The 27,140-nt window shown below is 53.6% G+C and overlaps 2 protein-coding genes across 2 annotated transcripts in view; one reads left to right on the forward strand and one right to left on the reverse strand.

Moving 5' to 3' along the window:
- The window catches only part of CAPN14 (calpain 14), a 33,166-nt gene extending 29,920 nt beyond the window's left edge, over positions 1-3,246 (reverse strand). The window contains 1 exon segment of the mRNA XM_007472027.1: positions 2,872-3,246. Within this exon segment, the coding sequence (XP_007472089.1) occupies positions 2,872-3,246 (375 nt within the window).
- EHD3 (EH domain containing 3) overlaps positions 2,953-27,140 on the forward strand; it is a 28,803-nt gene continuing 4,615 nt past the window's right edge. Inside the window, exons 1-4 of the mRNA XM_007470882.1 lie at positions 2,953-3,819; positions 13,680-13,856; positions 17,913-18,010; positions 26,707-27,119. Coding sequence (XP_007470944.1) covers positions 3,593-3,819; positions 13,680-13,856; positions 17,913-18,010; positions 26,707-27,119 — 915 coding nt within the window. The 5' untranslated portion in view covers positions 2,953-3,592. The remainder of the gene's footprint in view (positions 3,820-13,679; positions 13,857-17,912; positions 18,011-26,706; positions 27,120-27,140) is intronic.

Genomic DNA, 27,140 nt, shown 5'->3' on the forward strand with positions numbered 1-27,140 from the left:
TGTTACGCGGGCCTCTCACTGTCGTGGCCTCTCCCGTTGCGGAGCACAGGCTCCGGACGCGCAGGCTCAGCGGCCACGGCTCACGGGCCCAGCCGCTCCGCGGCCTGTGGGATCTTCCCGGACCGGGGCACGAACCCGTGTGCCCTGCATCGGCAGGCGGACTCCCAACCACTGCGCCACCAGGGAAGCCCCCCTCCTCCTTCTAATCCTCCTGTGCCTTCCTCTCTTTTTCTTTCTTCTTCTGGGATACCTTAGCTACTCTTGGACTATTTATTGTTCTACGTACATTTTAGAATCACCATGTTAATTTCCATGGAAAACCCCGTTCAGATTTTAATTTAAATTCTATTATTGAATCTGGCAATTACTCTATAAAGAATTCACATCTTTGTGACATGAAATCTTTCCATAACTGAACATGGTATGTCTCTCCCACTTATTTAGAACTTCTTTAATGTCTTTCCGTTAAATTGTATTACTTTTCATCTAAAGGTCTGTACATCTTTTGTCAGATTTATCCCTATGTTTCCATTTTTTGTAAATGATTTATTTTTTTAAAAATTCTCTCTTGTAACTCGTTATTGTTAGTATATAGACGTGCTGCATCATTACTTGGTTCCTTTATTTAAAAGATAGATTTCCCAACTCTTCACGACTGAGAGCTAGAGTTAGATGTGTCAACATGCACTCAGTAAGTTAGATATTCAGGGCTGACATTTAGTTGTACACAATAGCATGGCTGTACTAATTACTAAAATATTGAAATATTTCCACAAAGGAACCCCTGACTTCCCCACCAGCACCCTGGTGATCCTGACCTCTCCCCCTCAACAGACCCAGACCTTCCCAACTTCCAGACACTACTAATGAAGTTTAACATCTTTTCTTATATTTTTAGGACATGCTTGTAGCCTCTTTTATGAAAGGAATTTTTGTGTCTTTTGCTAATTTTTTTCTATTGGAGTTTTTTTCTTATTAATATACAGGCATTAATTATACATTCTGGATGCTCTTTTGTGGCTTTTATTATTGTAATATCCTTCACTGTCTTTTGTATCTCTACAAAAAAGGGCCTTAGGCCCTGCTTCACTGAGAAGACAGACGTCTGTTCTGATTGCTTCATCCCCATGCCATGTGAGTTGTTAAATATTTTGAAAGTTGCCTCTTATGCTCATAAGCCAGTGCTAACTTAACACCAAGGGTGAAATATTAATCTGAGTGGTTTCTCAACCAGGGGTGCAGAGAGCTCAGAAAGAGGTGATCAGCTCTGGGGTTCAAGTAGGGAGTCAGGAGATTTGAGCTGTAGCCAAGGAGATCGGAGCCAGCACCCACCTCTGACAATCCCCACTTGAAACCCTGCAGCTCACCACGCTCCTCCCCTTGGAGTTCCCATGGGCACCTCGACCACGTGTTTCAGACTTTAAATGCTAAGTCTGCTCTCTTCCCAACTCCGCTAATTGGTGGAACAGTGTCTCCAACCATCTTGTCCCCTACAGTAGAAAATTCAGAATTATCCTAGACTCCATCTTACCCTTACTATTGCTTACCAAGATCTGTCAATTCTATGTCATTGAAAAAGAAAATAATCTCTTGAATATGACTTTTTCCCAGCCCGATTACCCCAACTCCTACATTTTTGAAGTTTCCTAATCAGTCTCTTGGCCTCCAGCCTCTTCTGCTGTTCCAGCCCCTCCCCTGCACTGCTACCAGCATTAGCAGTCCCACCTGGCCCATTAGCCTACTCTGTTTCCTCGTCTGTGGAGGGGAGTATATGGGAGCCATCTGCCTTGGCAGGAGAGAGTATTTTGTCACTGATGCTGATGAGAATGGTGAGAATATAAAGCAGATTGAGTTTGAGTTGGTTTTATTGTTGTGTTTAAATTCCCTATAGACAAATACACCCCTTTTTGCCTACACCTGGCCAGCTGTCATCCACTTCTCCTTGGCATGACACTGGACACATGATCTGCCTCATAGAGCTGCTGCGAAGGTTAAATGAAACAATACTCGCTGGGAACTTAGCCCAGGCCCCTGCACGTGGTGAGTGCTCAGTCAATGTTAACAGTTATTTGCAGTAACATTATTATTGGTTCCTTATCTCCTCCATGATTCCTGTTTCTGCAAAGCCTTCTGTGCCTGGCCTCAGTCACTCCCTTCCACCCTCCTGAACCCAGTACTCTAGGTAGCAAACTGTTTTCTCTGCCTTCACCACACCAAGTTTTTCCATGTTCCCCAGCCTTTGCAAGTGCCCTTTACTCAGCTTGGAATGTCCTCCTTCTTCTCTGTAGATTCGTCATTGAAGATCCAGCTCACAGTCATGCTTTCGGTGACATCTTGCTCATATTATCCAGGCAAAAAGGATGCCTCCTCCCGCTGTGCACCCAGGGCCCTCTGCTCCTATCTCCTCTTTGAGGCCGGCCTGGGCTGGAGCTCCTGGAAGGGAGGGACTATATGTGCTCATCTTGGTGATCAAGTTTGTAACCACAGTCACCAAAACTGTGCCATAATACCGGTTCAATACTTGTGGAGGTTCTGCTTGTTTTGTTTGGTTTTACTGGACGGGATGAACAAATGAATGAATGAATGAATGAAAAGGGTTTTGACTTCTTCCTAGACCTAGCAGAAAGTTTGGGTACTGACAGTTTTGGTCATTCGGGGCAGGCTGATATTGGGCTCTCCTTTCCATGCCCCAAGAAAGATATTCCCAAGTAAGAGAGAACCTGTCATCCTAAGGAATTGAACTCAGCAACTAAAGGAAAAGACTCTATCTAAGAGAAGGGAGAACGTGAAGCAGGTCACCTCTGTCTTCGCAGCTGTCCCTGAGAGGGCGCTGTTCCCAAATCAAACCTCCAGTGGCCGGGAATGAAATACCAGACCGTTCCCACCGGGCTCAGCATCCCTCCCTTTCCAGGCAGTAAGCGGTCGCGGGTCCCTGGTGGGGCGACTGCCCATAAACATGGCGGCGCCCTGCTCAGCTTCTCCCCGCCGGGGCCGCAGGGCCACGCCAGCCTTGCCAGTACTCGGGGACTTCCTCCGCGAGCCGGCTTCCTGCACGGCTGGCATTAAAACAGGCGCCTCGGGCTGCGGGCTGCGGCTGCAGATGCTGATCTGTCCGCTGGCTGGGGAGCGCCCCCTCCGCCCCTGAGCCTCCCAGGCGGGCGGGCGCAGAGCCAAAGCATCCCTAAACTGCACCCGAGCCAAAGCGGGAGAGAGCTGGGGGAGACCGGGGACCCCGGCATCTGACATTTTAATTGCAGGTTTGACTTTTTCCCCAAGATCGCAGCCCTCCCGCCCAGCCCAGATATTTTATCTCCCTTCGGCCTTGGTTGCTGGATGAAGCCGGGCCTGGGCTTGGTCCCAGGAGCAGGGGAAGAGCGCGTTCGCGGCCCCGCGCAGTCGCCCCAGGGAGCCCCGAGCCCTGCGCCCCGGCCATGGTGTGGCTGAGCCCCGCGCTCCGGTGAGGCGGCGGCGCAGCTGGGAGCCCGGCGGACCCGCCCTGCAGGACGCCTTCCCCAAGGAACGGGGTTCGCCGGACTCCGCGCCCTCCTGCTGGGACTGCGCACCGGGCTCGAGAGGGCGAGCGGTGGCCGCGATGTTCAGCTGGCTGCGTTCCGATGACCGCCGCAGGAAGGACCCCGAGGTCTTCCAGACGGTGAGCGAGGGTCTCAAGAAACTCTACAGGACCAAGCTGCTGCCCCTGGAAGAGCACTACCGCTTCCACGAGTTTCACTCCCCCGCCCTGGAGGATGCTGATTTCGACAACAAGCCCATGGTCCTGCTGGTGGGCCAGTACTCCACCGGGAAGACCACCTTCATCAGGTGAGCCGGCCAGGGCCCCCGCAGCCCACCCAGCCGCCCAGCGCTTAGGCCCTGCGCTCACTCCCGATGTCCCCTCCTGCGTGGAGACAAGTGGGAAGTCTTCATTAGAAGGCTCTGAAGAAATCCTTATGTGCGGGTATCCAAAGCTTACCCCACAATTGCATTGGATGGTCCCCTGCTCTATCCTACCTAGTGCCTCTCCATTGCACTTAGCCCTTGGCTTTGGTGGTCAGTTTGAAGTGTTAAAATTCAGAGCCATCCCTATTCTTCCCATTTTATGGATGGTAAAACTGAAACCCAGGAAGCCCAAGTGAGAAAGCTCCTGGTCGCAAGAGTACCTTAGGCTGGTGGGGTTGTCTTACCCCCTCTCCTTGTAGGGACATACCCTTGATGGGCAGGACCACTTCCCTTGCCTTCTAAAGGCTTCAGCCACTCATATGAGGTCTTTACAGTTACAGCTGAGGAGGTGGGCTTGGGAGCCTGTGGCCCTCTGTCTGGTAGTTCCACTTGTCCTTCTTTTATTTGTTTCCTTCACTGAGCAGAGCTCCTACAGATAATCTTTTGGAGACTGGCGACAAGCAGTGTCCAGAAGCAGAATGCTTTTTTCTTTTCCGTTGATCTTAATGGCTCAGTAATCATATTAAAGTCTTCTGGAGGTGGAAGGGATATTGGCCATGGTCTCATTCAGCCCCTTGACTTGGCAGGTGAGGTAACTGAAGCATAGAGAGGTTAAATACATTGTTCAAAGCCGTATAACAGGGTGGGAGGCTGACCTGGGATGCAGGTCCTGGATGCATGGGAGGAGATGGTTGGCTAAATGCCTGTAACTCTGAGGGTGAGTCATCCATCCCCTTGAATTACAGAATCCCTGGGCTGGAGGGATCCCCAGGAAGTCAGCTTGTCCACCCTGCGTTCAGAGAGGTCCATATATTGTCCACCAGAGTGATAGGACCTTTCCTATCTTTAGAAGACAGGCTTCTCTCCAGTCCTCAGTCCGCACAGCCTTCAAGGCCAGGCCATCTTCCTTGGCCTCATTCACAGTCCTGCAAGCTGTTGAGGGTGCTCATGGCCCTCTGTGTTGAGAGTCAGGCTCATACAGAGTGGTGATGTGTTCTGTGTCCACCGCCCCCAGAGTCAATGGTGCTCATCTCCTGTGGAAGGTGTCAAAGCAGGGGTGCTCTTGTTTCCATTCATTGACCAAGCACCTGCAACATGCAAAACACTGTGCTTTGTTTGGCGAGGAAAGCAGAAAAGTTCACAGTCTGGTTCCTGATTTTCTAGATTCAAATTTTCTCCAGCTCAAAGCTTTTAACACAAGCCTTTTGGAAGCAGGGCATGTAGCATACTAACATGTCATGTATGAATGGAACACCAGATGAGTTTTTCCTTGTGGGGTGGACAGCCTTGGACTCAGCAGCTTTGAGAGGCTGAGTGATTTCTGAAGTTGGGTACCCAGGGGGAATGTTGGCTTTTGGATATCTTATATTGTTAGAACTACAAGGGCCCTTAATGATGAATCTAATTCTTTGCTTCTTAACTTTTCAAAAGGTCAGTACCTCCTTTGAAAATCTGATGAAATATGTGGACCCATCTTTAGAAAAATGCACATACATCCCAAATTTACATATAATTTGGGGGGTTCAAGGGCTGCCTTGGCCCTTAGGGCAAGAATCCCTGATCTAATCCATCTCCCTTATTTTGTTAAACACCCATTGCTGCCAAAGGCACTTCAGAGCTACCTGGGTTCTGTTCACGGTTTCCTTTGTAACACGCATCCTCCACCCGGCCCGGTTTATGCCCCATGGGAAGCACAGGCCTTTTACAGGTGGCTCCTGCCCTTGCACAGCCTTCTGCAGCCCTCTGGACACACCTTGGTTATAATTCTTAGTACGTTATTTAGAGCTTCTCCTTCCTGTAGCCCAGCACTTACTACTGTGCCTTAGCTCCCTGGGGCCTTGCCTGGGGTCTCAGCTACAGGAGCTCCCAGTAGAGGTTTGCAGAATGCGAGGGGAGATGGGGAGAAGCTAGCGTCCCTGAGGGCAGGATCCTGGAGCAGCAGATGTGCCTCTTGTCTGAGACACTGTCCTGGCTTTGCCTGAGTCATGCTCGCTGTTAACTGGGTCTAAGAAAGTGGCAGAGCCAAGTTGCCATAGATTACTCCTTATCTGAAGGAGACAGGAAGGCCAGGAGAGGCAGATCCCTCCTCTCTCTTATCCTCCAAGTACAAGAGTTCTCCCTCCCCACTCATGTCAGTAACTGAATTTAGCTCGTGCATCCAAGGCTGTCTCCCTTTGAGGGAGAGATTACCAGCAGGGGAGGAGGGGCTGCGGCACAGGGAAGCCCTCCAAAACCAAATTACATATTTTCCTTTCTTCTCATTAAATCCACCGAACAGCTATTTTTTAAAATTGGAAAATGCAAACAAGAATAAATTTGAGGAAGAAGAAAAAAGTGCCCCATCATCCCACGACTCGGGAAACCATTTTAAATATTATATATGTAGGGCTTCCCTGGTGGCGCAGTGGTTGAGAGTCCGCCTGCTGATGCAGGGGATGCGGGTTCGTGCCCCGGTCCGGGAGGATCCCACATGCTGCGGAGCGGCTGGGCCCGTCAGCCATGGCCGCTGGGCCTGCGCATCCGGAGCCCGTGCTCCGCAACGGGAGAGGCCGCAACAGTGAGGGGCCCGCGTACCGCAAAAAAAAAAAAAAAAAAAAAAAAAAAAAATATATATATATATATATATATATATATATATCCACCAGTATTTTTAGCTATTTTATAACACAGTTGAGATCATGCCATAATGTAATTTTGTATGTGGATTTATTTCACTCATAGCATGAGCATTTCCCGGGTAAATTAAAAAAATCTTTGTAAGCATTATTTTTAAGAGCCACATGATATTTCACTGCATGTATATGCAGTTATTCATTTAACCAATCTACTTCTTTTGAATGTTTGAAGTTCTTTCTAATTTTATTTTTTGCTGTTGTAGAATCACTCTGAATATCTCTGTGCATAATATTTTTCCACATATTAGACTGTTTTCTCAGAGATTCCCAGAAGTGAAATCGCTAGGCCAAAGGTTGTACAGAGTTCTGGGGTTGTTTTTTTGTTTTGTTTTGTTTTGTTTTAACATTTTCTTACTTTTTAATCTTGGGATTAAGAGTCATATTTTTGAGTTGCTTCCCAAGAGGGTAGGCTGGTACAACACCCCTCCCCCAAAGCAAAGAAAGTTCCCCTTGGGGTAGCTAAATGCGCCTGGGTGCAGAGTACAGCCTGCCTTCGCAGCTACGCCCTCTCCCATCCCTGCTTCTTGCCTTGAACACAGCAGTTCAGGTCTGTGTTCCGGCCTGAACCTGTGAGGGACCGTTCCCTCGGAAGCAGACTTGCCTCTTCATTCCCCAGCTCTTGGCCTTTTGCCACCTGCGTGTCCATCCACTTTCAGTTATATGTACTTGCCTCAGGGTCTATTTCTTGTCTCAGGAAGAACATACAGAAAAGGACATTCTTCTAACAACTAATTAATGTGCTATGACCTCTGCCTGAAATAACTTCCCTGGCCTAAGGCCCGGCAACCCAGGGTAATAAACAATAAATTGGCCTGGTGGATGCTTCCTTCAACACAGGCTGCCTCTTCCAAGTACAGTAGCTCTGTGTCCTTCTGGCCTGACAGCCTTCCCTCCCTCCTCTGCTGTTTTTCTCCCTTCACTCTTCCTCCTTCTGGCCTGAAGCCTCAAGTCCCTCCTCTCTCTCACCGTTTGGGCCCCTGGTCATGGAGGTGAATAACTGGCTGCCCCAGGGACTGGAAGGCCCAGTGTCCCCAGCATCTCAGGGGCCGCAGGGAGGCCTCGCTGGGCTGCGGCGGCACTGGAGTAGAGGGCCGGGGGCACTGGGTATGGGGCCCAGGGCTGCTGGAGCTAAGCTGCCTGGCTGTCCACAGGGAGGTCGGAGCTGGTCTTGAGGATCACCTGTGGCTCCTCTATAGCGTGACCCGGACTCTAAACTATGAATGAGCACGTGGTGGGGTGGGCCAGTGGTGGGGGCTGCTCAGCCAGCCCTTTCGACCTCCCCCACTTTTTCAGGGGGCTCTCTGCATCCTCCCCCCAAGGTGACGCAGCATTTGCCTGTGGTTGTACCCTCTCCCATCATCTCCCTGGCATCTCTGCTGCCCAGCATCACCACCCAGGAAAGACAATTCTCTGGAAAGCTGAAGGGCTAGAGAAGGGGCCATCCTTCCATTCCAGGTAGGCCCACTGACCTCTGCCAGGCCCATCCTGCCAGCCACAGCCCCTGCAAGTCCTCACTCCTGTCCCCACTCCGAGGTCCATGGATGTCCTTTTCCTGCCAGGGCTCTGATCTGCTGGTCCTTGAGTGGGACTAGGTGGAAATCCACCTGCCTCTTACAAGGCTTGGGTGTTACTCAAGGGAGCAGAGGGCCTAGGGCAGAGGCACTGGGTCCACCTGCCTGAGGTCCGGCTTAAGATCTGCCTTGAGAATCAGGTGTGGAGGCCATTGGGAGAAGGACCTCTGGGGAAGGGCTCCATCCAACTCCCACTGACAGCAGAACGCAGCCACGGAAAGAACACGGGCGGCTCGGCAGAACCCAGGCTCCACCAGTTCCCAGCCAAGAGACCATGTTTGGAAGGTCTAACCTTTCTGAACCTCAGTGTCCTTGTCTCTAACATGCGAATAGTGACACCTCATAGGGTCACTCAGGCCAGCCTGTCGCAGGGGTGGGCAGACAAGGCAAGGCTAGTGGGAGGCTTGACAGTCTCGCCACTGGTCTCCTTTGTGCTGGGGTCACTTTGATCCCTGGTGGAGGCTGCTGCACCCCAGGGGCAGTGGTGACTGCTCCGTGGAGCACAGAGCTGACTCACACCTCAACTCAGCCATTGAGTCCCCCATCTCCTACCTCACTTTGTGTCCGTGGAGTGACTTACGGTATCCCCGGAACCCCGAGAGGCTGCCAGGACAAGCATTATTGCCTTGACCCCATTTTAAAGCTGAAGTAAGGCTTAGAGAGATCAAAGATACAGATATATACGGGAATTCCCTGGTGGTCCAGTGGTTAGGACTCCTCGCTTCCACCGCAGGGGGCACGGGTTCGATCGCTGATCAGGGAACTAAGATCCCACACACCACATGGTGCGGCCAAAAACAAAAACAGAAACAAAACAAACCAAGATACAGATATATAACACGAGTACCTGTAACACAGGCAGAAAGTGATACGCGTCTTCTGCGTCTACCTGAAGATATGCAAATTAAGAGCTATGTGGATTTTCACAGAGGCGGCGAGGGCCCTGGATTGGGAGTCCAGGTAGAAATGCGCTGAGTTCTTACAGGCAGTGATGAGACGTTTGTTTTCTCTAATTATTGTCTCTGCCAATGTGGGCGCATGTCTGGTGTAGCCTTTGCTTTTCCCAAACTCATGTATGTCATCTCAAATCCTTCACTCTAACCCTCTGAGGTAATTAGAAACCCAGGATTAGCCCCGCTTTATAAAATGGGGAAACTGAGGCAGTGGGCTCTTGAGGGACTTGTCCAAGGTCATATCTGTGATGAAGCAGACACCTACCAAGGCGCATTCCCTAACTGAGCCAAGGCAGAGGGCCCAGCCAGCCCAAGGCCTCTGGTGGCACTTCCTGTGGCCCTGGGCCCTCTGTTCCTCGCCCTGGATGCTGCCCCAGCAGAGGGGAGGTTTGGTCCCGCTATTGCAGAGATGGGTACCCTGGAGACTGGGTTAAGATTCTTGGCTCTACGCCTTACCCTGGGTGCTTAGGTCACCAGTAATGCAAGCCACATGCTTAGATTGCCAGCCAAGCAGGACACCAAAAGATGAGGGAAATGTTAGGAGAGAGTTTGCTTAAGAAAAATAGGAACAAAAGTAGGCCTCATGGGTAAAATCTGAATTGCGCTGGACTTCCCTATACCCATTTTACGGTTTAGTATTTACTTTACATTGGATAGCAAGGAAGGGGGACCCAAAACTTTTCAGCTCTTTGGGCCTCTAAATATTTTTATTTGGCCCTGAACTCGGGTAGCCTCCAACTCGACTTGTTCACCTGCAAAACTGAAATAATTCAGCCACCCCACAGTGCTTCTAGGACCGATTAAGTGGAATAATTCAGGGAAAGGTCGCAGAACAGCACCTGCCTTACAGCAGGTGCTCAGCCTATCAGCCCCTCTTTATTCTCTTGCTTCCCCATCTCAGCTGCTCTCACCCAGGCTTGAATTAACTTTTCTTTTTTTACACTGCCTTGAGAATGTTTTTGCCTGGCAACAGGGCCATCTGTATCACTCCCCATAGAGAAGCAGCCATGATATTCCTCAATAGGTTTTCCTTTCTGGACACAGTGGTGGCTTTGTTAAGGGGGCACTTGGGGCTGCAGGCCATACCCAAATGTCCCTGAGAATTTACCCAGCCCTGGGTTCTCTGCTTGGCCTGACTGCATCCCTGGACTTGCTCTTGGCTTCACTGGACTCTGTATTTCTCCAGACTCATGTGTGGTCGGCAAATCTGGGGTCATGTGGGTTTAGCCGAGGAGGCAGGACAGCAGTTCCAGCCACCAGGCCCTGGCTGGGCCGCCTGAGGCTGCAGCTCCAGGACATCCCAGGAAGCGGCCCCCGCTATGCTGGGGCGCATCACCCCTTGCCTGCCAGCACAGTGCGTCTCAGGGATGAAATCTGAGACACCTGGGTCAGGAAGGTACTTTCCCGCTGCTGCTTGGCCCTGTTCAGGCTGGGCATTTTCAAGGGTGCCTCAGACTGTTTGCTTCCACCCCTGTCTATTTCAGCTGTCTCTGAAGCCTTTGATGATATCCACCACCCTCCTTCTGCCTCAGAATTCGCCCATGCCACACCCCCTGCTTGGGGCTTCTCACCCAAGCGCCCACTGGGACAGGTGCTCCCTGCACATGGGCAAGCATGGATGGGGTTTCCAGATCGCGGTGTTGATTCTCATGAAACTGCTTCAAGTCCCAAGAATATCCTTTTAGATCCAGTGGGCCTGGCGCCTGCTTGGGTCACCTGATAGCAACAGCTTTTGCTGCCACGTCCCACCCACTGAGGCCGAAGTGTGAAGCCCAAGGGCAGATGTTTATGGAGATGAGTAGTTCCTGGGTTTGTGGGCCCTGAAGCCTAACCTTTCCCCCAAGGCCTGGCCCTGGCCGGCCTCCTGCCAAACCAGATTCTTCTGTGGCCTTCTTGTCCCACTCCTCCTTCTAGTCCCAAGGGGGTGCTCAGCCCTTTGGCATTTCCTGGTCAAGGAGATACGTCAGGCAGGAAGGGAGACAGTGAATGTAGTGGTTAGGAGCGTGAGTGTTAGATTCAAATCCTAGCTCTGCTATTTACTGACTGCATAACCTGCAGCAAATAGTTTAACCTTTATCTTCCTTTCTGTAAAATGGGATGATGATCTAGGTTCTAGGTACTGGTTTATGTGCTTAAGGTCTGTAACTTATTTAACTCTCAGAACACCCAATGAGGTGGGTTTACCCATGAGGCCCATTTGACGATAAGGGTCACAATGCTCACATCAGCAGAAACGTGACATGAAACGAGACGGTTCATGGAAAGAAGTCTAGATGTACCTGGCACATCACAGGTGCTTAGTGAATCACAGCAGTGATCTCCCATGTTACAGAGGAAAGTGTTGAGGTTTGCAGAGGTCGAGAACCTTCTGAAGGTTAGAGAAGCCAGGTCTGCTGGCCCCAGGCCCTGAGGGTCCCTGTCTCTCGCCCGAAACCCTGAAGAAGTAGCGTCTGAGAAAAGCATGAGGTGTCGTCCAGGCGCAGCTGTGGTGATTTATCCTCATCACAATCCAGCTTTCACAATGGCCCTCTGATGGGAGGAAATCCTGTCTTCACACCCAGAATGTGGGGCTGGGATCCTGGAGGGAGATGGGGGGCTTCCCAAGGCAACCTAAACCCCCCGGTGCAGGCGGGGTGGCCCTGGGCAGCTGCCCCTCCACAGCAGCTCCCCCGCCAGATGCTTGGGGAGGGAGCCCGTGGCAACCCGACTTGAACTGCCCTGGAAGCACGGAGTAAACTAACAGCTCAGGACACAAAGGGATGTCGATGAGCCGGAAGAAACCCCAGCCAGTGCCCCTGGCTGCCACTCGCTGGGCAGAGCCGACCCACCTTGGGGTGGCACAGGGTGGGCAGAGAGCATTTCCTCGGGGTAGAAGACAGTTGAAGAGCAAAGGATTTGGTGTTAGATTGATAAGGGTTTGGATTCCAGCTCCATCACGTTAAAGAATTAATAGTGAGCTAATAGGACGGCTGTACTGAGGAAACCCTTCAAAGCCTGGGTGTCCTCAGTACAGCCGTCCCTTGGTAGTTTCCGCGGGACCTTGGTTCGAGGACCCCACCTCCCACGCAGATGCTCAAGTCCCTTATGTAAAATGGCACAGTACAGACGGCCCTCCGGATCCGAGGGTTCCACATTCTTGGATTCAACCACGGGTCCTCCGCGGTTGTTGGTTGTATCCTCCGATGTGGAACCCGCGGATATGCAGAGCCCTAATGTACCTGCCTATAGGGGTGCGGTGAAGCCAGAAAGAGATACGTTCTCAAAGTGATGAGTGCGATGTATGGCATGGACATGCTACTGAGTGTCAGTTGTGTTATCAGCATAACGACAGGGTCTAGAGCAGGTTGTCAACCCCGGCTGCACATCAGAATCAACTGGGGAGCTCCTAAAAAGGACCGGTCGCCAGGACCCTGCCCTGAGCCGGCGGGTCACAACCTCTGGGCTGGGCCCCGGCACCGGCAGCTGGAGCTCCACGGTTGCTCCATGGGCAGCCAGCTGAGGACCGCTGGTCCTGGAGGTCTCAGGCTCTCTCCCCAGCCAGCAGCCTCTGACTTGCCATCTCTTCTCCTGAGGGCTCCTTGACTTTTCCCTCTGAGCGTGAACATTGGCCCGCAAGGTTTAGGGGGGGAGGGTCTTGGCACACGGTGAGGGCTCACCCAAGGGTCTGTGTTTTTTGGGCAACACACCCCTTAGCTTTTGTTCATCATGGCCCCTGGGACTCTTCTCTGGCCAGTCCCAACCCAGGGCAGTTCTGGACTCCTTCACCCGCAGTCCAGCCTTAAGCTGTTTGGGCTCAAAGCTGTTCTGAGCTCCTTCCAAAGGGCCTGGTTGTCTTTCCAGCCTGTTCCCTTCATTCCGTGGCTCACCATGTGTTCTAAAGGGAGCTGTGGAGAAGGGCAGTGGCCTTGGGCTCTCACTGCCCAGGCCTGAGGCAAAGAGAGGTGCCTGTCCGCTGGGGCCACAGCCTGGTACCTGTGCTAGAGGGTGGGACCAAAAGTCTAGGGCGGGATGGACGTGCACTTGTCATAGTGTTCCTGTCACACAGTTTGTATTATGTATGAGTTATTTTTACATTAAATGACCGACTAAGCTGATAAATAAATAAGGACCTATGGATGGCCGGCAGAGCCTATGGGTGATCTAATTCTAACCAAGCCTGTGTGCAGGGACTTTGGCAGACTCCCTACAGCTGTGAAGTCTGCAATATTCTGTGTGGGAATCAGTTTCAAGCCAGCCATGCTTTATTTCTGAGCCCAAACCTTGCTCTTCCCCGTGCCCCCTGCCCCACACCCCCGGCAATGTTTCATGGAGGGAAAAAGATAAGGACTGAGAAGGACAGATTTGTTATTTTAAGTGCAACTGAAATCCCACCTCCTCCCAAAGGTCTTTGGGTTCCCCGTCGGTGAAAATCTCTCCCTGCTGTGAAATCTCCTTGCTCTGGATCTGCCCCTCTGCCATGACTCACACCGTCTGCCTTGTGGTAGGCATGCGGTGTTGATCTGTGAATAGAATCCCTGCATCATGACTGTGTTCCCTTCTGCCAGGTACCTGCTGGAACAGGATTTCCCAGGCATGAGGATTGGGCCCGAGCCGACCACGGACTCCTTCATTGCGGTGATGCAGGGAGAGATGGAGGGCATTATCCCCGGGAATGCCCTGGTGGTGGATCCTAAGAAACCTTTCAGGAAACTGAACGCCTTTGGCAATGCCTTCTTGAACAGGTGAGTGCAGAGGGAACACACACAGGCCTTGGGAGCTCTCTTTTCTTGGAGTATGAGAGGTGAAAGGGCAGGGCAGGGTCTTGGGAAACTCTGTACCTTTTCCAGACCTGGAATCTCTCTTGATTGTCCCCTTCTTGCTGGGAATGAAACCACCATTGATTAGGGATGCAGGAGCTGCAAACACTGAGCTGATTTCTCCCGATCAAGTTGGGGGAAGGGTTCAACTAGTTAAATCACATTTCTCTAATGTGTACCTCCCTCCAGTAAAAGCAGAGAGGGCTACTCTGTGTAGTTCCCAGCTTTTGCCTAAACTACGGAAGGGCTTTGCATCCAACTGACAGGAGGCAAAGGAAGGTTCCTCTCTGTTCCTAGATATTGTTTTTACTTGGTGGCAGGAACCCTGGACGTAAGGTAGAAGCCCTGGCTTTGAGCACTGACCCTCCTACTAAACTCACTCTGTGACCTTGGACAAGTCACCTCCCCTGGGACAAGTCAGCCTGCAGACACCAGGGCCATTGGGCCAATTTGAGTGGAGGAAGCTCTAGAGACTGCTTGGCAAGCTGACCCAGGCCTTCCCACTATTCTAGAATGCAGGCTGATCCCCTGATCACGCTTGTTATGTCGATCCACACCACAATTTTGCATCTGTATCGCATTTAAAATTTTTTAAACTACTTTCTCTAACTGAAGGCATTTAGAGTAAAGGTAAAGACTATAGGCTTTGGCTTCAGACCGACTTGGGTTCAAATCCTAGCAAATAGCACCACGATCTTAGACAGGTTACCTGACTGGTCTGTGTCTCACTTTTCTCATCTGTAAAATAGGATAATAGTAATGTCCTCCTCCAAGGCAAGAGGACTTTGCGGAAAAGTTGGCATTTGAACCAGATGTTCAATCATGAGTGAAATCACACTGAGAGGGTTAAAAAAAAAAAAAAAAAAAAAAGGACATTCCAGGCAGAGAAAACTGAAAAAATATATATATACACACAAACACATACACACAGAGGACTGAAAGAATGTGGCTTAATGCAGGAACACTACAACATACATAGATAGCACTGCATACGTAGACGGCACCATAAGGTTCGTGCTTCTCTACAGGAGTGTGCCACAGCTGGGTGACAGATGTGTAGATTAACTGTTGGCCGGGGATCTGTCAGGCACACCCATTGGAGGGATAACAGGATTGGGGCGGCGGTGGGGTGGGAGGGGGCCCTCCATGTGCCACCAGCCTCACTGCAACTGCACGTACACAGGGAGGCTACACCCCGGACGCCTGCTGCCCCGTGATCCCATTTCGCGGCCCTTGACATCTCCCCTCCCCTTCTCTGTGGGTGTTCCAAGCCTTCTCCAGAGACCTCAGGCTCCTCTCTCGGCAGATGACCTTGCTTCCTATTCTAGAGAAGATGGAAGCCCGTATCCATGGATTCCCTGTAGTTGGTTTGTTTTAAACTGTCCGTAAAGGGAGTTCATTTGCATCAGTCCCATCCCGCCCACCCCGCCCCTGCCGTCCACTCAGGCTGCAGAGAGCTGAGTCCTCTCTTTTCCCCTCAGGTCTGCGCCCCTGCCCCCGACCCGTGCATCCGGCCATCTGCCCAGGGACGGCTCTGTCAGTTACTCTTTCTGACAGCTCCCCCTCTCCCGTGGCTCCTTCCCCGCCTGGAACTATCTATCTCCTCTTGCAAGCCCTGCAGCAGGCCCTACTAGCCCTTACCCCCTCGCTTTCCTGTCGCAGCCAAGTTTCAGGGCTTCACCTCCTCACTTCTCCCTGTCCCCCAACCTGTGGAACATGGCTTCACCCCGTCACAGCTGCCCATGTGAAGGTGATCTGCGACCTCTCAGTGACAAGCGGTGAGCACTTTCCGTCCTCACCTTACCCCATCTCTCTTGGGTATTGGTTTCTCTCAACCACCAGCCCCTCTCAGCTCCTTGGCCCTCCTCCTGCCTCCCTAGCAGACCCTGGTCCCCTTGGTCTCTGGCTCCTATGACCTGGTGTCATCCTCAGGCCCCTGCCCTTCTCATTCCATTGCACCCAGCCTGGGTGATACCTCAAACACCAGCCCCATGTACACGACCTTCTGGTCACCAAGTGACAGCAGCCCCGCTCAAGGTGGCTTCAGCAAAACGTGGAATGTATTGAGGAATACTGGGGTGTGCCTTAGAACCTAAGGACCAGAATGTGGCTGGGCCCCAGGCACAATGAAAGCCATGGGCTTCGGTAGGGCGAGGGCTGTGCCATGGACTTTTCTGCCCCTGCTATCTAGCGCAGTGCCAGAAACACAGCACATGCTTCATAAATATTTGTTGAACTGAACTGGACATGCTGACAACCATCATATCAGACTGTGTCACTCTAGTGCTTAAAATGTTCCAATGGATTTTTACCGCCCTCAGTATAAAGTCCACGTCTCTTAATGTGGCCTTCAAGGCCCTTGTGATCCGGGCCCTGCCTCCCTGTCTTGGCCACATCTCTAGGGGCTCCAGCCTTCTGGTTCTCGCCCAGTGATGAGCGCTCTCCTGGAATGGTGCCTGCACGTACAAACACACACACACACACACACACACACACACACACACACACACACTCCCTCACCCCCTCTTTTTCTCTCCCCCCCCCTCTTTCTCTCCCCGCCCCTCATTTCTGGGCTGCATTTACACCTGCTTCTATTAGTTTCCTAGGGCTGCCAGAATAAATTACCGCGAACAGAGTGGCATTAAAATAACTACTGACTTGGGCTTCCCTGGTGGCGCAGTGGTTGAGAGTCCGCCTGCCGATGCAGGGGACACGGGTTCGGGGCCCGGTCCGGGAAGATCCCACATGCCGTGGAGCGGCTGGGCCCGTGAGCCATGGTCGCTGAGCCTGCGCGTCCGGAGCCTGTGCTCCGCAACGGGAGAGGCCACAACAGTGAGAGGCCTGCGTATCGCAAAAAAAATTAAAAAATAACTACTGACTCATAGTTTGGATGCCAGAAGTTCAAAATCAAGGTGTTGGCAGGGCCATGCTCCCTCCAAAGCCTGTAGAGGAGGATCTTTCCTTGCTTCCTCCAGCTTCTGGTTATTCCAGGCATTTTGCTTGTGGCAGCATAATTCCAATAATTCCAATCTCCCCTCTGTGCATGTCTGTATCTTCATGTAGCTACACACACACACGCATGTACACTGGCTTCCTGCCCACACCCCTGTCCACCTGGCAAATGCTGGCCATCTTCTGAGGTCTCAGTTCAGGTTCTGCGTCCTCTGAGAAGCTTCCTGGACCCTCTTTCCCGTGCATCCCTAGCCTCCTCCGCTAACCTGCATCTCTGCAGCCACCTCACTGGGTAGCAGAGGCTCCCTTCCCTGTCTGTTCTTGGAGACTACGGGACCGTGAACTGTACCTGTGATGGTCAGACACCTTGCTGGCTTCCACCAAAAATGGCATTTAAGAGAGAAGGCTTGAAGTCAGAAGGATCTAGCTTAGGTTTACCAATTTGTATTTGGAGACTTCGGGATGTGATACTGGGACTATTTCCTTGAATAAGGCTTGACTGCTATCCTACTAGCAATGTTTGGTATTTGCACAGCCTTTTAGAAGCCCAGATAAATGTTCCTGGGTGGTGTGCCCCACTCTTCAAGGCCAGCTGCAGTGCCGCCTCCTCCAGGAAGGCTTCCTTCCACCTTGGATCTCCCGAGCCCTTCACTTGACCTCCCTTGGGGGCGCTGCTCCCATGGCACACATATCGTGGTTGTCTTTATGCATGCCTCTGCTCTTCCACCAGACTGTGCTCATGGGGGGCAGGGATCGAGGGCTGGACATCCTGGTGTCCCCGACAGCAGGGGCTCACAAACGTAGGCCCACAGCTGCCTTAGGACCACCCCAGCAGCTTCCTCGAAGTACATATCCTGGGCCCGCTACTGGGGCTGAGTCTAGCTTGGGGCTGGGAGTCTGCACTGGAAGGCGGCCGGGCTTCAGAACCTCTGCCCGGGGCAGCGGAGGTTGGCGTGGGGCTGAAACGAGGGTGCCTGAGAGGCAAGGACAGGACGGCGGCTCACCACAGGTCTCCTCCCACCCCTGCAGGTTCGTGTGCGCTCAGCTGCCCAACCCCGTGCTGGAGAGCATCAGCGTCATCGACACGCCGGGCATCCTCTCCGGGGAGAAGCAGAGGATCAGCCGGGGTAAGTGAGGCAGCTGGTAGGGTTGGCTCTGGCTCTGTGCTGTGTTCTTTCTGGTACGTTCTCTGGCTTCCATGCCAGGAGAGAGGCTCCCGGGGCCTTGCTGTCTCTTGATGAGCACTGCTGCCTCGTGTGCTGTGTGGGGTCATCCTAGGCAAGGGTCAGCAGATGGGTTTGGGTCCACTGCAGCTCAGCAGACAGCTGGCCTTGGTCTTCTCATCTGTGAAATGGAGACATCAGTGTCTGCATTATGCACCTCATTGGGTTTCTTCATGGGCCAGACACTGGCTTGCTTCTGAAGTTCCTGATGTCCCTGCCCCAGGAGCTTGCAGCTCTGCAGGGGAGACAAGTGTCTGCAGAGGACTCCAGCCAACAGCGTGAGGATGACAGTGTGCTCTGGGGCGTGAGAGTCGGGAGCTGGGTATGTGAAAGCCCTTGAAAACTGCTCATTCCAGACAGATGTGGGTAATTGTTCACTGAGGGAGGTTGCCGGCATGCGGGTCGGGAGGTGGAACTCAGGAGCCAGACCACCAGCGTGGTCTGAGCCTGCCTCTGACACTTCCTGGCAGGGTGACCTGGCAGGTTTCTTTCCTTCAGCTGGCTCATCTGTAGAGTAGGGGACATAACTCTATCTACCTTCTAGGGTTGTTTGAGGATTAAAAGAAATAATACAGGTAAAAAGCCTCCTACCTGGCACATAGCAAGTCCCCGGTAAACATGAGGTGCTATAGATCATCATCATCATCATCACTGTTTTTTTCCTAGCTCTAAAATACTAGATGGATACTGTAAAAATCTTGAAACTACAGCTCCCAGCTCCCCTCCCCCAGCCTCTCCTGCCACACCATGCTGTGTGCCCCAGGTAGCCCCCAACCCTTTCTGTGCCGCATGCCGTATTGCTGGGAAGAAAAGCTGATGAAGCCACAGCCACCCCAGTCCTGGAGCTGGGAGCTGGGCAAGAGCCAGATCGACACTCAGAGGGCAGCTTCCGGGAAGGGAAGGCTTTGGACTGGCAAGAGCTCTCAGCAGCAGCCAGGACTCTGCCCTGAACTGACCTCAGGTGCCTGTCTGCTTCCTCCTGCACGTGCCTGGGGTGAGGTGCATGGGGTGGTGCCAGGGCGAGGGGCACATAGAACCCACGGCTCTTTGGGGAAGAGCATCTCCTTCTGGCCCACCTGCCCTTTGTAAGCACCCTGGCACCCTGTCCAGGGCCCCATGGTCGGGGGGGAGGGTGCAGCGTGGGTGGCTCTCTGTCTTGTTTCTATTTGTTTCCCTAGATACTCCCTCTCTCCTGACCAGTCTCTACTCTCATGCCGTAAGTCTTCCTCCAAGTTCATCCTGAGTTTAGGCCTAAAGGGGATTTACTGTTTCACACAAACAGCCTGTATCTCCTCGAGGAAGGCTTGGAGAGCAGCCAAAATTCTCCGCCTGAACTACCCAGGGGGTGGGTGGCTACACAAGGCTAGTGCAGCCTGACAGGTGGGTCCAGAGAGGATTCCAGCCTTCGGGGATTCCAAGGGCACTGGACTGGGAGTTTAGAGCATTGGGTTTTAGAACCTGTGGGTCTCCAGGTCACATTTTTCCCCTGAGCCTTAATGTCCCCGTGCATAACAAGGGGTAATGATACCCATCACATGACCTCGTGAGGTCCACAGATGGTAATGGAAACACAGACATCAGCTCTGGGTCTGGATCACAGTGAGCTCCCTTCTTTCCTCTTTGTCTGTCATCCAGGGTCACCCTGTTAAACAACCCCAGGGTAATCTACATGAATGGCCTTCCTTGCAGTTGTGCAGTGCACAGCCTATGCAGCTGTATGTGGTAGCCCTGCTCCTAGGGAGTCCTGCCTTCCTCAGCTTCTGTTCCATTCCATTCCTTTCCTATCCCTCTACCTTTTCTCCTGACTTTATCTTTGGACCTCAGTGGCTGCTCTACAGCAAATTGGGGGCTTGTTCTTCTTGCCCACCCTTCCTATTGCCTCCCACCCCATACCGACTACCACCAGGTCTCACCCCACCTCTGGGAGAAGTGATAGCCCTGTGTGTATCTAGGCAGACCAGTTTGTTCTCTGCCCTCCTGATTCTAGACTCTAAATGCAGTTGCTGGCAAAAGTAGCCTGTGATAAAAACAAGAGCTGAGAGCTGGGCCGCCAGTCCTGCATCATCCGCCTGGGGCAGTGCTGACCCCAGCACTCCACAGAGACCAGGAAAGTTGGGTGGGGGGCAGGGATCAGACACCCTCAGATATCAGGGGCACCCCAAATGAGAAAAGTTTCCAGTATGAAGACCCCCTCCTCATCTTTCACAATCAGCCATAGAACTCAGTAGTTCAGTTTATACCTATACACATATGCACCCCCCCCATCTACACACATCACACCTCCCTCCACACCCCGCTCCCCACACATGCACACAAGTGTGTGCACAGAACCAAATGCACTTCGCGTGGCTTCTCGCCCGGGGCTCTCAGAGCTCTGGGTTTGGCCGCAGCGCAGATTTGGTGCTTCTTGCTTTCCTCCAGCCCACGGCCGGGCAGGGCCCCGTGGACAGTCCATGGACAGCCCTGCAGGAGGGCACCCGACTGAGGGGTGTATTAAGCCTGAAATCCAGCCCACGTTCCGCTCACTGAGCCTGATGCCAGGGCATCGTTATCAAATCCACCCAGAACCACCTCTGGGCCGAGGCCTGATGTGCCACATTCTGGAAAGCCAGCTGCTCCCAGGGGGGCTCCCCGGGCCTCAGGCTTCACGGGAAGGAGCAATCAGGCCCCAGGCCACAGCTGGACGAAGTGTGGCCCCTCTGCCTGGACCTGGGGGGCTGTGTGTGTCTTGGGGGCAGAGCAGAAGCAAGGGACGTCCAGGAACCTGAGCCCGGGAAGTCCCAGGCCCACACTTATCTCTGGATGTAGATGCATTGGAGTGGGCGGGAGAGGGGCAGGGAGGCAGTTCCTGGAAGTGACAGGATGCAGCCCAGGACTCATTACTGGGAAGAAGCAAGGATGCGGCAGAGGTGGGAGGGCTCCGGAAGCCTGAGTGTCCTCACACTTGGCAACCACATTTCCTGTCTGTTTCTCAGCTAGAAATCCCCACAGGCCCCACCCGAGAAAAGCAACCCCATGGCGCGTTGCACACATCACTCCTGTGCTGGTGAACTCAGGAGGGCCAGAGCAGGAAAACACTTGCCCAGGTCACAAAACTGGGATGGGAATTCTAGTCTCCTGCTTCCCCGTCCGGTGGCTTTTCAGCACGTTATCACGGCCTGCCTGCCCAGGAAGAACTCAAAGAAGAGGAATGAGGGCAAACTCTCAAGTACAACTTTCCCATGGGGGGCCCGGAGGGTCTGGGCTGGTCCTCACAGCCTCCCGTCCCCGGCATCCTCACTTAGGGGCCTCTGGGGCCCCAGACCACATGCTGTACATACACGGCTCTGGGGGCATCACACGCGGGGACAGAGCAGCAGAGTCCCGACTCCCTTTAAAAGGGTGCGCTGACAACTTGTGGCCATCTGGGAGACCTGGGATGAGTCTGTTGGGCTGCTTTTCAAGGTTACTTCTGGGAGGCAAGTAGTGTGGCCTTTGTCATCTGAACTCTTCCCACATTTTGCAAATTGATGCCTTCTAATTTCTCTTTTGCTAAAATATCTTTATATCTTGAAAGCTTTTGGGGGGCAGGATGGGACCTTTTAAGTACCCACCACAAGTAAGTGCCTGGTTGGAGGGCTCAGCCCCCTGAGCTACAGCCTTGCAGGGCTCTGAGCCGAGAAGGGAATGCAGATGGAAGTAAGGAGCTGGGTCCTAGGCCCGAGTTTGCCACCACCTGGCTGTGTGCGCTTGGGTGAGCCCCTTAACCTCTCTGTTCCCTCTCCCTTCCCTGTGTGTGCCTGTTTACCTCCAGGCACATGGAGCATTGTGAGGATCAAATGAGATCGTGTGGCTGAAAATACAAAGAAATGTGCTGCCTTGTCAGCACCCTTGCACTGCCTTTCTTTGTTTTAATAAGCTTTGGGTTTTTTTTTTGGCTGTGTTGGGTCTTCGTTGCTGCATGCGGGCTTTCTCTAGTTGCAGTGAGCGGGGGCTACTCTTCGTTGCAGTGCGCTGGGTTCTCTTGTTGCAGAGCATGGGCTCTAGGTGCACAGGCTGCAGTAGTTGTGGCATGCGGGCTCAGTAGTTGTGGCTTGCGGGCTCTAGAGCACAGGCTCAGTAGTTGTGGCGCATGGGCTTAGTTGCTCCGCGGCATGTGGGATCTTCCCAGACCAGGGCTTGAACCCTTGTCCCCTGCATTGGCGGGTGGATTCCTAACCACTGCGCCACCAGGGAAGCCCCTGCACTGCCTTTCAGGCTGTGAAGGAAGCTGGTTGATGACTAAGGAGTTGCCGCACTTATTGTGTTTGTCTCATTGATATCCTCTTGCCTGGCATTACTTAGAAGTGCTTTCCTTCCATTCCACTGGAGCCTGGGGTCAGTGGGGAGAGCCCTAGCGCCCTGCAGGCTGCCCAGTCTCTGCTCCAGGTGCCTGCGCACCAGATCTTCCAGAGGCAGCAGACTTGCTACCCGCAATTCCAGGACAGCCAGCTTCGCCATCTGTCTCCTGGAGCCTGAATCTCCCACCACCCACTAGTCCATATCTTATGAGCCCTTGGGCTGCTGCAGGTGCTCAAGAGCTCCTATTTTGGGGCTCAGAGCCGTTCCCAGGACCAGCGAGGGAAAGGGGGCCTATCACCCTGACGTCAGGTCAGAGACTCCAGACTGAGTCTGGGCCCTCCCTCCGCTATCGTGTTGCCATGGTTCTACCATTGACCCCTCATCAGTCAGTCGTTTTTATTCCCATTTTCAGCTGAAAAAACTGAGGTTCAGACTTGCCTAAGGCCACACAGAGAATAAATGGGAGAGCCAACCCGTTCCCTTTTCCTTAATAGGTCCCGTCTGTGCCTTTCAGATGCTCCCATTCTTGGATACGCATAAGCCCAGTCTACAGAAATAATTAAATACCCGGCCTGGAGCCTGCTAGGCTCTGAATAGCCAGGATCAGGGAGGCTGAGCTTCAGAGGAAGCCCACAGAGTCATTGCTTGATTCTCATTTCCTCACAGCCACACCTGGGGAGAAAGCTTCCACCATTACCCAGTTGGTAATTGGATAGCCAGCCTTGCCAGAGCATGCAAAATTTGCAAAAGTGGGAGGGTGACTAGGAGGCCTCTGTGCTTCTGAAATCCTAGAAAGGTTCGCAGAAGCCATCTGCCTGTTCTCAGGAAGGAGCAGGCTTCACATAGGCAGCCCAGGGCATTAAAGACAGCAGTCCTCAGCCTTCCTTCCCCTTGTCCTGCAAGAGCTTCCTTGTTTCTAATCTCCATCCATCCTGCTGTACTCCCCACCCTCATACCCTCAGTCTTAGAAGCAGGGAATTGTGAACTGAGAAAGGAAACTCAGAGATCTTCCAGTCCAACTCTGTGGATTAACAGGCCAAGAGACCAAGGACCAGAGATGGGAGGCTACTTGCCCAAGGACACACAGCAAATTAACAGCTGAGCAGAAACTAGAGGTGGGCTTGCCCGGGCCAGTGCTCCTCGGGTGACCCCTTCAGAGCACACCCAAGTCATGGAAACTGGTGCCTGGAAGGAGCTCTTTATAAAGGGGCAGAGCCATAGGAACAGCCAGGGTCACAGGCAAGCAGTCTCACCTGCATCCTCTTTGATTGGATCCTCACAGCCGCCCTCTGGCAGGGTCTGGTGGGTTCCAATTCAGAGACCAGAAAACTGAGGCCCAGAGATGACCTGTTCACTGTCCCTGGGATGCAAAAGGCAGAACAGGGCTCACATTTCAGGTCTGTTCAGCAAATGCTGATAGAGCACCTACTGTGTGGGGGGCACCGTGCTGGGCACAGAGGAAGCTGGGAAGGATGAGCAGCCCCTGCCCCGCCCAGCTCCCTGTGCGGTGGGGGGAGGATAAAGTCCTGGGTGAGCAGAGAGGCAAGGGCCTGCCTGAGGGGCACCTGAGCCAGCCGTGAGGACAGGAACGGACACGGGCAGGCCTATTCCGGCAGCACTGACCTGCTGCTGTCACTCTCCTGCCCCACCCCAAGCGGGGGCTGGTCAGCTTGCTGGGATCTGCCCCACCCCCGTCCAAGCTTTTGCAGCTGAGGCTCCTCTTGCATGGCTGCTGCCATCTGGGGTTGGTGAGAGCTCAGGGGCCAGAAGCCTCTTCTCTGCAGATTCTCTGGCCCCTTCGCTTTCCCCAGCCCGTGGAGGGCTGGCTGGAATGCTGGGCTTAGGGCAGGAAGACCTGTGTTCTGGTCCTGGCCCTCACTCTGCTTGGTCCTGGGCGCATCTCACCCACTTGCTTTGAGCCCTGTCATTAAGTGCCCAGGGCTAGCTGCTGTGGCTGCACGGCCGGCTGTGAGGTCCTGCCACCAGCTGCCTGTGAGCAGTGAGCCGGTGTGCTGAGCAGTGAGGGCTGAAATCTGCTTTACGGGAGGGAGGGAGGGAAGGAGGGAGGGAAGGAGGGAGGGAAGGAGGGAGGGAAGGAGGGAGGGCGGGCGCATCGCAGCTGCCCTCCCCATGGTCTGCACCACCACAGCCAAAACCTTGTCCGGCTAGATTTGGAAACAGGTCTCAGCAGAATGCCAGAGGCCTCTGAGCCCCCTGCCCTCCCCAGCTACAACTGAGGGCAAGCCTGCAGGTTCCAGGCGCCAAAGCAGCCAGGCCGTGACCTGTTTTCCCGGTTGGGGCGGATGGGGCCCGGGAGTGAGTTTGCCCTGATTTTCTGAGCCCTCTGCCCCGCCTCCTGCCCACGGCTCTGAAGGGAGGGAAGGAGGGAGGGAAGGAGGGAGGGAAGGAGGGAGGGCGGGCGCATCGCAGCTGCCCTCCCCATGGTCTGCACCACCACAGCCAAAACCTTGTCCGGCTAGATTTGGAAACAGGTCTCAGCAGAATGCCAGAGGCCTCTGAGCCCCCTGCCCTCCCCAGCTACAACTGAGGGCAAGCCTGCAGGTTCCAGGCGCCAAAGCAGCCAGGCCGTGACCTGTTTTCCCGGTTGGGGCGGATGGGGCCCGGGAGTGAGTTTGCCCTGATTTTCTGAGCCCTCTGCCCCGCCTCCTGCCCACGGCTCTGACGGACTGCCTTCAGAAGGTGAGAGCTGCCCTCCACCTGGCTGTGCTGAGGGAGACTAAAAATAGCCTGGAGCCAGCCCTGGGAAGGGAGGGGAGCGGGAGGCGGGGCGGGTAGGGGCACAGGTGCAGGACCGCTGCCAGCACGGCCTGTGCAGGGCGCCCAGGGCCCCGTGGCGGGGTCCAACCCTGACCCCCCAACATGCCGGCAGTTTGGCTCTCCCCTCATCGCTGAACCTCAGGATTCTCTTCTGGGAAGTGGGACTCTGCCTGCCTCAGAGGGTGGTGTGAAGGGGAAATGAGGTCATGATATGAACTGAACCAGAAGCTCTGAGGTAGGCCCAGCCATCTGGGTTTTAACAGGCCCTCTGGGGGTTTCCGCTGCGCGCTTAAGTTGAGGACCGCCGTTCCAGGCGAGCAGAGCTGCTTGCATCTGACTCAGTTGCAAAGCAGCTGCCTAATCACCTGCCCTGGTCTCTGATCTTCCTCTGTGAGGCAGGGCAGGAACTGCCGGCTTTTTCCCGATGGCTGGGTCTCCCACTCAGTGGGGGCAATGAGCTTTGGGGCCCCAGGGTCTATGCCCCTGAAAGCCTGTGATGTTGAGATCCGGGGTCGTCCATCCCACCAGAGCCTAAGGAAGGGCTCCTACCTCCCTGCCAGAGGTGTGGCACTGGGGAGCAGCAGAAGGCCTAATACCTCCACCCTCATCCCAGTGCTGCTGTGTCTGGGCTGTGCGCCCTCGAGCAAGTCACTTTCCCTCTCTGAGCCTCACTTCCCCATGTATTGTCCTGTTTCATGGAAGAGGAGACTGAGGCACAGAGAGGTGAAGCTGCTTCCAGCTGTTAAGGGTCAGTGAATATGAGGCTGAATGTGCAGACTGCTGGCATGACCTCCCCCTCCAGGCCCTCCCAGATCCACTGCTACTTGGGGTTGAGCAGAGCAGGTGCTGTGGGGTTCCTGGAACCAGCCTGACCTGAAGCAGCTCAGTGCCAGATAACCAACGTGTGACAGCCAGAGGTCTGTCCCACGCTAGGGAAGAAACCCCTTGTGGTTTTAAGAGTTGGGAATTTGGGGGCTGCAGCTGATGAATAAGGAATGAAGCGAGCTTATGAGCAGCATGAGAAGAAGCTGTGTGCCAAGAGCCTCAGATTTCTTCCAGACCAGTGATGGGCATGGTCTGAACCATAGGACCTTGTTAAGAATTTCTGGGTCTTTATTCAAAATACATGCCCAGAGTTTCTTTTCCAGCAGGGCCCCTGGCTCCTAAATACAGTAAGCAAGGATAGGGGAGCTGGATGGTGGCTGTGTTTTATGGGGATAAGGATGTTAATGATAATAACTAGCATCTACTGAGCAGCTGCTAGGTGCTGGGCTCTGAGCATCTTTAGTCCTTAAAATTCTATGAACTACATACTACTAGTATGCCCATTTATAGATGGAAAAACACTGACTCAGACATTTGGTAACTGGCTGAAGGCCAAATTGTGAAAATGTGGAGGATCCAGATTTGAATCCAGATCTGCCTCCCGAGTCCATGTTATTTTTACTGCACCAGCTGCCTCCGCCCCAAAGGCCCCGCCCCCTGACTCTGCTGTGTCGCAGGGTACGACTTTGCGGCAGTCCTCGAGTGGTTCGCCGAGCGGGTCGATCGCATCATCCTGCTCTTCGACGCCCACAAGCTGGACATCTCTGATGAGTTCTCAGAAGTCATCAAGGCCCTCAAGAACCACGAGGACAAGATGCGGGTGGTGCTGAACAAGGCGGACCAGATTGAGACGCAGCAGCTGATGCGGGTGTACGGGGCCCTCATGTGGTCCCTGGGGAAGATCGTGAACACCCCGGAGGTGATCCGGGTCTACATCGGCTCCTTCTGGTCCCGCCCCCTTCTCATCCCAGACAACCGGAAGCTCTTTGAGGCCGAGGAGCAGGACCTGTTCAGAGACATCCAGAGTCTGCCGCGAAACGCTGCCCTGCGCAAGCTGAACGACCTCATCAAGAGGGCCAGGCTGGCCAAGGTGAGGCTACATGCGGGGGGG

The sequence above is a fragment of the Lipotes vexillifer genome, unplaced genomic scaffold, assembly GCF_000442215.2.
Source record: "Lipotes vexillifer unplaced genomic scaffold, Lipotes_vexillifer_v1.1 scaffold717, whole genome shotgun sequence".
Taxonomy (NCBI): domain Eukaryota; kingdom Metazoa; phylum Chordata; class Mammalia; order Artiodactyla; family Lipotidae; genus Lipotes; species Lipotes vexillifer.